Source organism: Acomys russatus, chromosome 2 (assembly GCF_903995435.1).
Source record: "Acomys russatus chromosome 2, mAcoRus1.1, whole genome shotgun sequence".
In the NCBI taxonomy this organism is placed as follows: domain Eukaryota; kingdom Metazoa; phylum Chordata; class Mammalia; order Rodentia; family Muridae; genus Acomys; species Acomys russatus.
In genome coordinates, this window is record NC_067138.1 from 60,192,911 (window position 1) to 60,207,598 (window position 14,688).

The following is a 14,688-nucleotide window of genomic DNA, read 5'->3' on the forward strand; positions in this document are numbered from 1 at the left end:
CTGCAGGACTTTCTCAGACCCACTTATGCTTCAACTAAGGCCCTGAGACTTCTATCTAGTTTAAAGCTTTATGTAGTACCATTTGTCTTTATATTATACAAGAAATTTAGTTTGCTATATCCTATACTTTCATAATAGTTATGCATTTGTTAATTGTCTAGTTCCTTCATCATTTAGAGCATCAGTTTAAAGCTTTAAACTAGATAGAAGTCTCAGTCCCTTTCTCTGGGGCAGTCTCTCGGCCAGCTAGCTTTTGCTTTAATCTGACTTCCTGGCTACAGCCACATGGCTAGCTTTTTACCTCCTGTCCATTTTGTTTTCTCCCTTGTCTCCAATATTCATGCTATGGCTTGCATCTCCCACTTCCCTCTCTATGCCTGAAAGTCCCACCGTCTTATTTCCTGCCCCAGTAAGATCCATCTTTTAAAAAAAGATTTATTATTTATACAGTATTCTGCCTGAATGCCAGAAGAGGGTACAAGATCTTATTGTAGATGGTTGTGAGCCACCACGTGGTAGCTGCAATTGAACTCAGAACCTTTAGGAGGAACAGCCAGTGCTCTTAACCTCTGAGCCATCTCTCCAGCCCCAAGATCCATCTTTTTGTTTGCCTTAAGGCATAGAGGGCTGCCTGGTCTTCATGTTTTGGGGCAAGTGTAAGAGGACAAACCTTTACAAATAGAAAGCCCAGTGATGGGCCATAAAAATGACAATACGAAAATCCTTGCCAGCACTTAGCTCTCCAGTGGTACAGTAATCAACAACTGAAAGTACAGAGACACACCTTCTCAATGAGAAGGAAGGTCATTCCAACAGTTGTAGCTTAGTATTTTCGATATTCTTAAACTAGAATTCTAGACAGGCTATCCTCAAGCATGGCTGCACCTTGGAATAACCAAAAGAATTGTTACTTGATCTGATAGAGTTCCTAGTGTAATTCAGCTAAAGGGAGGCATCAGCCATTTGACTTCAGTGCACATCCAAAGCTGAGGATTCTGACTATTGATGCAATCATGTCTAGTATAGTCAAAGCCAGTGAAGTGTAGAATCCATCAACGAGAGTAGGAAAGCGAAACACAGCATCAACTGAAGGGTCATACACATTTTATTTCTTTCTCTGTTGATGTGCCTCCTCCATAACCAGCCCTGATAAGTATGTTTATTAAAATGCTCTTTTCCATCCTCAGCTTCTGAGGTGCTTTTCTCGGCAGTTGCCGTGTGCATGGAAGACTGGGTTTCCTGTGAAGCCTGTTCTTTTCTTGGCTGAGTGTTCTGGAACACAGGGAACTGGAGGTGTTGAGAGACTATTTTGTGACGGGCTCGTGCTTGTGTGTTTCAACGGCTGGTTCAGTTTTCCTCCTGTATTTATGATTCACATAGATCGTGTTTTCAGCAGTTCAATCAAATGTTATCTAATTTCCAGGGCCGACTGAAGCCTTTCAGCTCCCCAACCAAAATTTTTAGGAGAACTGGAACCTAGCTGGCAGGCGACAGGGTCTAGTAGGTGTAGGAGGCTGTGAAGAGTGACTGGGTGGCAGCAGCACCTGAAGAGCCTGTGTGAACATACTTTCCTTGGGCTGCTTGGCAGTTGGCCTAAAAACCAAACATAAGAGAAGGTAGTGAATTAAGGAACTACAGCCCCTGGTTGATGCTCTGTACTGCTCATTTGAAGCTACCTACATTTCCATTTGATTATTTAAACTCTTTATAATAATGCTGCTGAATATTGCTCTTGGTGCCACCTCCTTCTCTTTTCTCTCTTGTTATCCCAGTTTCCTCTTGGTCATTTATTTGTCAGACTTGAGGTTCATGTCACTTATTGCTCATGCTTCTTCCCTCCTTGTCTTCTTAAAACCAGTAACAATCTCTCACAATTCTGTATCCTCTAGATCCTTATGCCTTCACTGGCTCCCACTCTTGTCCCAGGCTCCTTTCACTTTACATTTATTGATACCGTCCCATCTCTGGGTCCTTAAACTCCAAACCCCCCAAGCAAGTACCTGTGTCTGCTTTGTTCACCCTAGTCCTTGTCTTATAGAGCTTATTTAAAACCTAATATTCACTAGTAGACTAAAGCTTATTTTGGTCCTTGTTTCTCTTGAACACTTTTCTGGGTCTTTTCCTAACAATACTCTTGTTTTTAAGTAGAACATCTTTTGTTTATTCTTTGACAATTTCATACGTGTAAATAATACATCTTGATTATGTAATCCCAATTTCTCTTTCCACTTCCTCCAGGAATCCCCAACAGTTTGCCTTTTTCAGTTTTTGTTAATAACCCACTCAGTCCAATTAATGCTGCATGTTAAAATGTCTAATGATTTTTAAATGAGCACCTTTCTCTTCTTTGTCAGAATGTTTTGGTGAGATCACTGGCATGCTCCTCAGTGCTGATCTCAGGACCTCTGATTTTAATTTCTCTGTCGTATATTATATTGATTACTTGAAACTCTCCTTTTTGTTTCTAGAATTCTTGGTTCATCCTACTATATAATTGCTGGGTTTCACCACATCTTCTCCTGTGTAAATATATTTCCAAATGAAAGACATCTCAAGTTCAGGCCTTGGTCTTGTCTCCTTCCCTCTGAAGTACCTTGACTGAGAATGTCTTTGTATTTTCTATCATCAACTGTCCGACTAGGGTAGAAAATTTAAAACCCTTTCTAACCCCAAGCTTCCCACTGAGCTGTCATATCACATTTTTAATACCTAGTAGACACTATCTATAGGAGCAATCTCCAAGCAAGAATGTCAGGCCTCGGGCTGGAGAGATGGCTCAGAAGTTAAGAGCACTGTTTACTCTTCCAGAGGTTCTGAGTTCAATTCCCAGCAACCACATGGTGATTCACAACCATCTGCACAGGGACCTGACACCCTTTCTGGCCTGGTGTGCAGGCGTACATGCAGATAGAGCATTCATATACATAAAATAAAAATCTTTTAAAAAAGAATGTCAGGCCTCACATATCAACTCTATGAAGAAGAGAGAACAGCTTCTTACCAGGGCCCGCTTCATGAAAGCTTCCTGGGTTGCCTTCTTGTTTGCAGCCTTGCCACCCCAGGCATCCAGTGCACTGGCTTGTAGGGCTCTTCCATATGAGAAACTTAGTTTCCAGGGCTTTGGCAGAGGGCAACGGTTAATAGCATTGAGGTTGAGTGTAGCGTCCTCCTCACTCATGCCTCCAGACAAAAAGCAGATACCTGGAGAGAAAGAAGTCATCCTGCTGTATTATTCCCAGCTTGGAAAAACAAGCAATAGGCCTAAGAAAGTATATATAGTGTCTTAATCTCTCCGTGGGACTGGGTCTCAGAAGTCAGTTTGCCGTTGCTGAGAAGAGAAGGGTCTTAATAAGGAGGGCAGGGAAATGTTGAGGAAGTGCTCATATGTGAGCCTTCAGATAGACTGAAGAAGATACTTGGCAGCACACAGTAGGAGGTAAAAGTACTGGATGCCTGTGAGGTAGAAAATGATATCTTGTTACAAGGAGCCAAACAAGCTCCACACAAATAACCGGTGTTTGTGGATGTCTTGGGAAGGAGAAGAACTAAGGAGAAAGAAGGTGTTACCAGGAACAGCTGCAGGGACAGTGCGGTGGAGAGCTGTAACGGTGGCCATAGCCACTTGCTCCGGTGTATACTTCTTGCTGCAGGCATGTCCAGCAGTCACCATGTTGGGCTTTAGCAGGGTGCCCTCTAGGTAAACGTGATGATCATTGAGGGCCTTGTAGACAGCAGCCAGGACCTGAAGAACAAGGGGACCACGTAGATGAAATGTGGATTAAGTCTTACTTTGGTACTTCTGCATTACAAGAGTTCAGGATAAAGCAATCTTTATGTGTCTCTTAGTCAAAGCTTCTGAGATCTCTAGGTCTCCTCTGGGCCATGTATTTGCAAATTATATCCTTGAGCTTAACAACATTGGACCATCTTAGTCACTAGCTCTTCCTCTGCACGAACTATTGTTTCCTAGACAACCCTCACTTCCCATCCCTTGGTCAGTGTCATCATCTGAGACTGCCTTGATTCATTATTTTGGGAAATCTAAACTGGTCCCCATTTTCCTATGGAATTTTAATGATAATAGTAGCACACATTTTAGAAAGAGTTCTTTCACATCCTAGTTCAGACCACATAACTTTTTACAAGTGGAAAAATTCAGGTGCCGTAACATGTCTGTCATACTTTCTCACGATTTATGAAGAAAATCATTCTTTCAGAACTGCTATGAACAGCATGGTTTATAATTTCTCATATGAACCTTTTATTTTAAGATTTCATGATGTACACATAGAACTGAGGTCCAAAAGAGGCAATATGTCTTGCCCCAGGTCCCATAGTAGGCAAAAAGTCTGACTGTAAATTCCAAATCTCATTCCTACAAGACACTGAAATGTGAAGGGTTTTCTTTTTCCTTAGCCGTGCTACATATGGTTGTTTCTAAATTAAAAGAAGTAAAGATTATTTCTGGAATTCATCTATTATGTGTTTAAGTAAAAGCTTTTTCTTAAAGTAACATTTTTTTTTTTTTTTTAATGAATCAAGAACCTTCTGTTTCAAACCTACCTTCTCAGAAACATACTGGCAGTGCTCTAGGTCATGGTCTCCATCAGGAAGCACTTCTGGCTCAACAATAGGTACCAGCCCATTCTGGAAAGAAAAAAGTGGGAGGAGACACAAAAATGAAGTGATGCTCACTGTGGTCCTCTGCTAGAGAGCAGCAGCACATGTGGCTCATAGAAAAGGAAGGTATTAGGGAGAAATGCTATGCAATTTAGTTGAAGGTGTTTGTTGTTGTTGTTGTTGTTTTTTGGTTTTTGGTTTTTTTTGGTGATGTTTTTGGTTTGGGTTTTTTCTGCTGCTGCTGCTGCTGCTGCTGCTGCTGTTGCTGCTGCTGCTGCTGTATCGAGACAGGGTTTCTCTGTGTAGCCTTGGCTATCCTGGACTCACTTTGTAGACCAGGCTGGCCTCGAACTCACCTTGATCCGCCTGCCTCTGCCTCCCGAGTGCTGGGATTACAGACGTGCACCACCACGCCCAGCTTTTGTTTTGTTTTTTTGAGACAGGATTTCTCTGTGTAGTCTTGTCTGTCCTGGAGCTTACTCTGTAGACCAGGCTGGCCTCTAACTCAGGGATCCACCTGTCGCTGTCTCCCGAGTGCTGGGATTAGAGGCGGGCACCACCACACCTGGCTAGTTGGAGGTATTTAAAAGAAACGTGTGGAGCATCTAGTGAGCACCTGTGAAGCTAAAAGCTGTTCTTGAATGGGTTTAAAAATGTAAACCTTTAATTTCTATGTTTTATACTAACTACAGACCAATCTAGCTGTCTGAGAAACTAAAGGCCTCTCTTTTAAAACAGCTAAGTTTAACACTAAGAAATATCCTCTAGTATGAATTAAGGAATTCAAGGAGAGTTTATAGTTATTCCTAGGAATTTCCAGGTTCCACATCTCCAGTAATCTTAACAAAACAATTTTACAGTTACAAATCAACTTTAACTCTAATCCAGAGACACTTCAATGCATGTTGGCTGGAAATGCTAGCATCCAGTCACCATCCTGTGAGAAATAAGTTGTATTGAGACTAGTTCCAAGTTCCACCCTCTCGGCAGGGATCTGAGATGATCTTCGCTGGGGCTTCGTGAAGTATAAACAGGTGGATTTCCCTGCCTCTAGAGCACTGGTTCTCACGCTGTGAGTTGTGATCCCTTCAGATGGCCTGCATAGCAGATATTCACATTTTGATTCCTAACAGTAGAAAACTCAGAGCTATGAAGTAGCGATGAAACAATGTTATGGTTGGGGTCAGCACAGCATGAAGCCATGTGTCAAAGGGTCACAGCTCAGAAAGGTTCAGAAGGTTGAGAACCACTGCTCTAGAGCCTGATGGTTTTTTTTCTTTTGAAACAGAACTGGAGTTTATTAAAAGTTTTTAAATTATTTTATATAGTCTCATATTTTTAATATTTGGCTTTTGGAATGGTGGAAGAGAGCAACAGTTGAGAGCATTGGTGCCTGAAGTCATAGTTTACTAGGACTCCTGTTGGTTTGTAGAACCAGAGATCTCCCTACATATGTGGCTATGGTTAAACTAATGTTTACATACTTATATACACATAGAAATTAAATATGTGTATATGTAACCTCTAGAAGAACAAGAGCAGCTGATGCTCTTAACTGCTGAGTCATCTCTATGTGTGTGTGTGTGTGTGTGTGTGTGTGTGTGTGTGTGTGTGTGTACACATACACATATAATATATATCAGTAAAGGAAGAAGAAAGATTGTGTCTGATTATAATGAAATTGAAAAGTGAGGCTCTGAAGAAAGGAATGGTCTATCTTCTAGCACAAGGTGAAAGGTGATCACCTGCTGACAAATGCTGGCATAGCGAGCCAGAGCATTGGCGTTTTCTTGGATAGCAAGACTGGAGGGACACTGGTCAGCGATCCTCAACACAGCACGCCACTTCCCAAAGTCAACACCATCTTTCTTGTACTGAGCACAGCGTTCGGAGAGGCCATCAAGCCCTGCAAGTCACAACAGGAAAGGAAAAAAAAAAAGGAAAAAGACTTCTTTGGACCCTGTGCTTGGTCCATGGGGCCTCTGATAGCATAATGGCTTATCTTTGAGAACTAAAAATACCCGAGCAAATAAGCATTGCTCACAGGATAAAGCCAGAAGGCCTAGGTTTAATAACCTCGGCTTTGATACACATATTTGATGTACTCTAAGTAATACTTAGGGACCTCATAGTCAAGAACAATTCTCATAAGCATGGAAATCAGTGCCTCTGGTATTTAAATGTCTTGACCATAATTTTGAACATGTCGATGGTGACAGGTGAGATCAAATTCTCCTGAGCTAACCTGACGGTGGGGCTAACTTCTTGGACAATGAATTCCTTTTAAAAAGATCTGTATTTTTCATTGTGGAAGCTGCTAACCTGTACTTTGATTCACTCAGGTAATTTAGTTTTAGTTCCTTCTCAAGCATTTGATGAGGTTGAAGACCAGATAGTTTAATCTTTGTTGTTGTTGTTGTTTGCTTTGTTTTGTTTTTCAAGACAAGATTTCTCTGTGTAGCCTTCGCTGTCCTCGACTCACTTTGTAGACCAGGCTGGCCTCGAACTCAGAAAGATCCACCTGCCTTTGCCTCCCAAGTGCTTGAATTAAAGGCATGTACCACCACAACCTGGCCAGATAGTTTCGTCTTACAATGAAGCTTAGTTGTTCAGGGGTTAAGATGTTTTTAGGTCTTTTTAAATTACTAGAGATGAGATATGATAAATATTGATTTTCATTCAGAATTTTAGACTCGCCAAATAGGAAAGATGTTTTCTTCAAGTTTGCCTAATACAAATAGCCAGATCACTGTGGATACAACACATATAATTCCTGATTGTTTCTGGGTTCTTCTTGCTATATGTAGTTTATTTTATTTATGTGTAATAATATAAATGTGTATGTAAAAAAGAAATATAATTAAAAATTTTTTTTAATTTTTTTAAGTAGGAAAAAAATATTCCATCTCCTGCACCAGGGAGTGTCGAGAGTGAAAAACAAACATGCTAATAGTCACATTTCCCCTTAGCGTCCTTCATTCACCTTCCATTCTAGCTGCCATGGCATTCTTTGTCTCGTTAATAGGCAAGGTTCTTACCTTGAATGGTGGTTTCTTTGTTTGTTCCTGCAAGGGGGGCACCTCCTTGGTCCAACTGTGGAAAAAAACAATGAACAGGTTGACAAGGGTCAAACAGGAGTGAGACAGCAAAGCTCTCGGCGCTGTTCTCATCTTTCACAAGCAAGCAAAATAGGACGGCATCTGAGCCACTAGGGGGCATAGTTCACTTCAAGGTAGAAGGCAGATTACCTGTTGGTAAGAGTCAGCCTTGACATTTACTGGGCACCCCTGCAGACACTGTGTTCCGGCAAGAGGTAAGAGATACTGACTGATAAGCTACAGGACAGGGTCTGCTTATATGCATGAAGCAGGTACTAATCATCTCAAGAAATGAGGAAATAGAGATGAAGAGAGTAAATTCCTTGAAGGAGGAGGAGGAGGAAGAAGAAAAGAAGAAGAAGGAGGAGGAGGAGGAAGAGGAGAAGAAGAAGAAAACACTGTTGAAAGGTGAGCACTCTAATAGAAGTCTGGGAGAGGATTGAGCCTCCATCAGGAGAATGGAAAAGGGTAAGAAATAAAGGTGCGCAGCTGGGTTTAGGCCTTGTACTGCCCTGGGTGCTGGGAGTGTGCAGAGAAGGCAGGGTAAAGCAGGAGTCAAGAGTATTCACCTTGATGCCCACCACGATCCCCTTCTCCTTGAGAGTGTTTCTGAACAGCTTGCCCTGGCTGTCCTTCTGGTAGAGGGTCTCGTGGAAAAGGATCACTCCCCCGATGCTCTGGTTGATGGAGTTGTCCACAGTGAAGAGGAGCTCTCGGAACTGCCTGCGGTTCTCCTCAGTGTTCTCCACCTTTATCCTTTGTAGGCGGTTTCCCATGGTGCCTAGGGAGACAGGCCAAAGGCAGCATGAGAAGCAAGCCCGTGCTATCCTGTTGTCTTTCTCCGTACTCAGTATTCCTCATCTGGTGTGAAAAGCAAGGGCCCCTTCATCTTACCTTTAAACCTAGATCTTCAAAGTTCCTGTGTAGGTTTTAGTCTCCAAAGAAGGAAACATCAGTTGCTCTAAGAGTGATGACTGTGAAACATACAGGCTGCCATGTAGGAGTCAGGGGGACATGGGAGGCCTTTGGGATGTTCAAGGCACTCTAGCCCTCTCCTCTCCTAGCCTGAATCTCACTGGATGTCCATGCAATGGAAGGAAGGAAGAACGGGCTCTTAGCTTTAGCTCTAATTATTTTAGTGCAGACTATGCAGGACTGCCCTAGCTTTGTCCTATGCCATCCTTGGTCACAAGCCCTGCCCTGGTCTAGGTGCCTCCCTGACTAGGCTGGTGTGGTGTAAACTGGCTTCTCATTAGCTGTAGTTCTAAGGTTCGAGAAGGCAGATCTCCCGACTCAGTTCTGTTTTGCATGACACATTCAGCTCGCTTTCTGGCTCCCTTCAGGGCAAGTTCTCAATGCCCTGTCCATGGTGTACAGTTACAAAGAATCGGTGGCTACTGCCTTCTCTTTGGCTACTGACTTTCTGACTTCCAGAGGCTGGATTCCTAGTGGAGGGCTTGAGTTTCTTCTTTTGGTATTCTAGAATCTGCTTCTTAAGACTATAGGCCCCTAAAAGTCTGTCTATACTCACTACAAGTACAGAAACCGTTACTCCCCCTGAGACTAAGGAGACTGATTACCAAGTTGCCTTATTCAGATGTAGAAACACAAGTATGCTGTTTGTGTGGCATGACTTTCTTTTTTCTTATCTCTTTCTTTTCTTCTTTTTTTCTTATTTATTTACTTATTTATTTTTATTTTATTTTTTGGATTTTCGAGACAAGGTTTCTCTGTGTAGCCTTGGCTGTCTTGGACTCACTTTGTAGACTAGGCTGGCCTCGAACTCACAGAGATCTCCCTGCCTCTGTCTTCCAAGTGCTGGGCTTAAAGGCGTGCGCCACCACACCTGGTTGTGGCAAGACTTTCTTGCACTCACCCACAGATTCGTCTGCCGCCAGGATGCCCTTCCCATTGGCAACAATGCGCTGAGCAATATCGGAGAGCTCCTTCTTCTGCTCTGAGGTGAGGGCTGGAAATCGGTGGGCCATGGTGACAGGTCTAGGAAAGAATACAGGACAAGTGTACACAGAACTGTGGTGGCTCCAATGGGTTAACTGGCCAGGACAATTAAAATGTATATATGAGCTCCATTGACACTTCTTGCCCATTTCCAATGATCCCTGTTGTGTCTCGTTTGCCTGATCAGGAATAGTTAGTTATTCATGATGGATGAAGGAGGGATGTCAAATGCTCAGGATGAAGGTCAAATTTCAAATACTCATAGTGGCCCTAGATAGAAAGCTTCCTGGGAGATCTTGGGGATCGATAATCCTAAGGCTGAACCAGATAATTGGTAATCCACCAAAATCTGGCAAATGGAAGGAACTTCAGTAATAAGCTGGCTCTCTGTCCTGTGGATTTCAAATGATATTACAGGGCATTACAAATGGCATGGCTTTCCCCCACTTTCCTGTTAGTCTCTAGTCCCAGCAGACTTTCTCTAGGGGACAATTTTAAGAGGAGAAATGTATGCAAGTTCTTAAAGTTAATCTTACTCTGACTTTGGGATAAAGCTGGTGAGACACAGGGTTAATTGTCTTATATTTAACCATCTATGAGACTAACTGGGTTACAAAATTTCCCATGAGCCTCTGGACTAGGAGTCAAATGGCTGTCCCTGCTGTAGGTATTCTCAGCTTTGCTGCTAAGGACAGAGAGAGACCTCCACACAGCCCTTCTCAGTAGTAGCCTCAGCTCCAACCCGGAAGAGAGCTAACTGGCCACCCAGCTTTATCCTATAGCCACCTCTTTTCCATTCTCTGTATCCCTTCGTGGGAAGTTCTCAGCACCCCGTCCCTTGATATAAGGAACCAATGCCTGCTCATCTAATTCATGAGAATGTGTAACTGGTGACTTCACTGTTACTGTTCTCCACTTCACCACAAAGTCTTGTCCTACCTCAATATTGTCATTGGGTACTAGGGAAGCCAGTGGGCGACATTTTAAAAATACTTGTTAAACTCTGTCTATTCCAAGGCGCAGACAGATGGTCTTTTCCATGTTTACGTATTATGTCTAGCTCCACGGCTTTTTAGCTTCATACTTGGCTTCGAGAGCTGCAGACTGGCAAAGGCCAACCAGAATGGCAACCTTCAAACCAGGGTACAAAATTCTTCTCTCAGTTTAGGTATTGACACAAATAAACTGACAGTCACAAAAAAAAAAAAAAAAAAAAAAAAAAATCCCTTAATAAAACAAAAGGGAAAATTGATCCAGTAATAACAACACATTATTGTCTCTTGTCAAGCATGCCTCCAATTGCTTGGCATTTACCATGTAATTTATTGCTCACAGTAATCCCGGAAAGCAGTCAAAATCTGCCCCCTCTGTGGTGGTTTAAATGAGAATAGCCCCCATAGGCTCATATATTTGAACGTTCAGACCCCAATTGTTAGAACTATTTAGGAAAGATTAGGAGGTGTGGCCTTGCAGGAGGAGATGTGTCAGTGGAAGCTGGCTTTGAGGTTTCAGAGGCCCTTGTCATTCCCAATTAATGCTCTCTCTCTCTCTCTCTCTCTCTCTCTCTCTCTGTGTGTGTGTGTGTGTGTGTGTGTGTGTGTGTGTGTGTGTGTATGTCTGCTTCATGGCTGTGTCTCAAGATATTAAGCTCTCAGCTACTGATCTAGTGCCATGGTTGCCTGCCTGCTGCCATGCTCCCTGCTGAGATGGCCTTGGCCTCTAACCCTCTGGAAGTGTGAGCCCAAATTAAATGCCTCCTTTTATAAATTGCCTTGGTCATTGTGTTTTGTCATGACAATTGATAAGTTACTTAGAAATCACTCTTCTATCGTTAGATTCAAAAGGAATATGCGGTAATCTAAATTATTTGTTGTAATGTACAAGTTTAGGGGAAAGGGTGGTACTCCCTTTAATTTAAAGGAAAGAGTGAGTTTGGTGGGAGGAATTAGCCTGTGATGATTTCTAACGCCCCAGGGACAGTCCTGGTGGAGCTTGGGCTATGAGTTATTACACCACGATACCATCACTTCACAATCATCTGACTTTCACAGGGAGATTTGCTCCCCGTTCATCAGTCAGAACCTCATTCAAGGATCAGCCCTGCTTCCCTAGTTAGAAACTTGAGCAAGTCATAAAAGATCTCTGAGTTTTATTTTAATATTAATGAATTGGCACTGATATCTGCTCTGGTTATCTGGTTACAAGTGACTTACATGCAGCCTCTGAGTGCTGTGGTTGCTCACAATGTAAGCTTGCTAAGCTGGATGGTAAGTACGAAGATGCTTTACAAATGACGAGAAAACACCTAAAGAGCGCCCCAGTTTCTGTTACTGCCACCTGCTTTCTCCAGCTGGGAGTGCTGACTCAACAAGAACTACAGAGAAAAGTCAAGTTAAATTCATCCTGTTTACAGGAAGTTAAACTTTTACAAAGGGACTAAAGGTCTGTACCACATCAGCACGAATTTTGCCCCTCAGTTAATCATAAATCGGAGTCGCAGGTCAATGTTCACCACTGGGAGACAGAACGCCAGCCTGGAATGGATAATGATAGATAATACATTTTATACCCCTAAATTTCTGCTTTCTGAGGTTACCAAGTCATTTTGTTCTTAAAAAGTGTAATGGAGAGTAATTTACATTAATTATCAAATAAGAAAATTCCAGAGAAATATGTAATGTATACTTATTGTCCTATTTTAAAATACAACTACAAAAGAAATAATAGCAATATACTATTTGTTAGTCTTTCTAAAGAAACAGAAGCAACTTGACTGTTACTTCTGCAGAGTGGAAATCAGCGGGAAGACCTCACATCTTGTTGCATAGATTCTTTGCAATGTTTGATTGTATGTGCATGTGTGTGTATGCATGTGTGTATGTATGTATGTATGTATGTATGTGTGTATGTATGTATGTGTGTATGTGTGTATGTATGTATGTATGTGTGTGTGTATGTATGTATGTATGTGTGTATGTATGTATGTATGTATGGGTCAACAGTTGCATATATAAATCATTGGAAATGTGCATATTAACATATATGAGGAGACAGTAAGTATAGTGAGGCAGAGTTCAGTTGGCCTCAGAGACACTTATATCAAACCTTCCACCTTAAATGTGAGGAACCAGAGGCCCAGGAAGACCTGAGTTATGTTCTGTGACTGTGAGTTACATCTTAATGGCTTCTGACTTAGAACCCTACGTCTTTCTACAAAAGGGTGGAAGGAGTCTTACGGTGTAGTTCTTTCTGCATTCCTTAAAGAGGCTCTGCAGTCAGTCATTTGTAAGGTGTGGATATTTAACTCCTGAAGAAATACATGAGTCCATTTGCTTCTCTGTGCTCAAGACATGTGAGTTTTCAAGATAAACACAGAGGTGAGGTTGCAGTTCACTGAAAGTCTGTGATTACCAAGGTGTGTCCTCAGGACTTGTGCGTATGAGAACATGAAGATGTGCACAGCTTTGTTACTCGCCTTATTGCTAATGGCGTACACCTGACGAGATGGCTTAGGGCTGCTCTTTCCTCCAAACTATGTTGAAAACCAAAGGGACTATTAGGTTTTTCAGCATCTATACCCCGTTTCTTGCCTACCCCCTCGAACTCTAGGCCTGGAACTGTGGGCCTGTTCCCCAGATGTTCCACAGCAGGAGAGCTTAAGCCCTGGCTGAGCCAAACTGGTATATGAAGCCCTAGGTAATTGGTTAAATAGGGGTTTATAAAAAAGACAACATATTTGCACAGTATGCCTATTTTTCAGTACAGTGTGTGTGCGTGCATGTGTGTGTGTGTGTGTGTGTGTGTGTGTGTGTGTGTGTGTGTGTGTTTACAGGATTTAATTCCTAACATCTGAAGCTGCATGGCTTTCACAGAAAATGCTAGTGAAAACATCAGGTCTGAAGACTTAGAAATTCATAACTGAATCACTCTGAAGTGTCTAACCCCAGTCCATCTCTTCATTTGAACTATAGGAGATGTCAAAGGGGAAAGGCCCCAAGGATTTGTTTGTGTGAGGAGGGAACACCAGCCTCAATCCCACTAGGTGTGGGAAAAGTACACAGAAAATAAAGCAAGGCAGTAGATATGTAAACAGTAAGTAGTTGTTAGGAATTGATACTTTAGAAACGACCAGGAATCTAACCTGACCAGGTCTTTACAAATATTTTAGAGTATTCTTCCAAGACAAAAGATTCAGAGGTGCCTGACACAGGCAAACAGTAAGTGGCTGTCGATCTGAAGCGGTTTTGCCACCTTCAGGAAAGGTATGAATGAGTATGCATGGAGAGAGAGAGAGAGAGAGAGAGAGAGAGAGAGGAGAGAGAGAGAGAGAGGAAGGCAGGGGGGAGGGGGGGGAAGGAGAGTGAGTCACTGCAGTAGATCCAGCAAGGTCTTAGACACCACCAGGCAGACACACTTTCCTCTCTCCAGGTACGATACTAGTCCAACCCAAGTAGTCAGAGGAAATTCTCTTACTTACACAGTGAAGAGGAGTTCTCCAAGATATCAGAAGCTGTGTGAGGTGGCAGCCACCAAACAGGATGAGTCTCCTCAGAGAGCACAGCTTTTATAGCCCTCTCATCAAGGTCTGCTGGATTGTTTTTAACTTTCACCCTCCACCTCCCATAATGACCCAGTAGGGAGGTGTTTATTCAATAACTCTGATTGGTGCGTGAACAGCCAATCTTTGTAATGAGGCTCACACACTCCTTAGGCTGAGAATGTTGAGCTACAATGGAGTCTTTGTGCAGCTCCCAACGCAGACCGGACACTGTACAGGTGAGGAAACGTTAGCACCGTGAATTATGAGACTTCCCCCAGATCACACAGTCATTGACAAAGATTGAGAACTGGGGCTGTCAAGGGACTCCAGAAGAGTATTGGCTGAGCTCTAATACTTTCTAAATGCTCAACCTCTTCAAGGTCATTTATTTATTTGTTTATTTATTTTTAGCTTTCTGAGTCTTAATTACTTCCTCTGGACAGTGAGATTCTACCCCCACAGGCACATTGG

General features: G+C 42.5%; 1 protein-coding gene across 1 annotated transcript; it reads right to left on the reverse strand.

The window, feature by feature from the left end:
* Positions 1–1,459: 1,459 nt before the first annotated feature.
* Aldob (aldolase, fructose-bisphosphate B) lies at positions 1,460–14,320 on the reverse strand. Its single transcript, XM_051162012.1, has 9 exons — positions 14,155–14,320; positions 9,595–9,716; positions 8,288–8,499; positions 7,659–7,713; positions 6,366–6,526; positions 4,564–4,647; positions 3,568–3,742; positions 3,002–3,201; positions 1,460–1,593 (listed from the first exon to the last, which is right to left on the reverse strand). Exons 2-9 carry the CDS (start codon positions 9,704–9,706, stop codon positions 1,498–1,500), a joined length of 1,095 nt encoding a protein of 364 aa, XP_051017969.1. The 5' UTR covers positions 9,707–9,716; positions 14,155–14,320; the 3' UTR covers positions 1,460–1,497.
* Between the last annotated feature and the right edge of the window lie 368 nt (positions 14,321–14,688).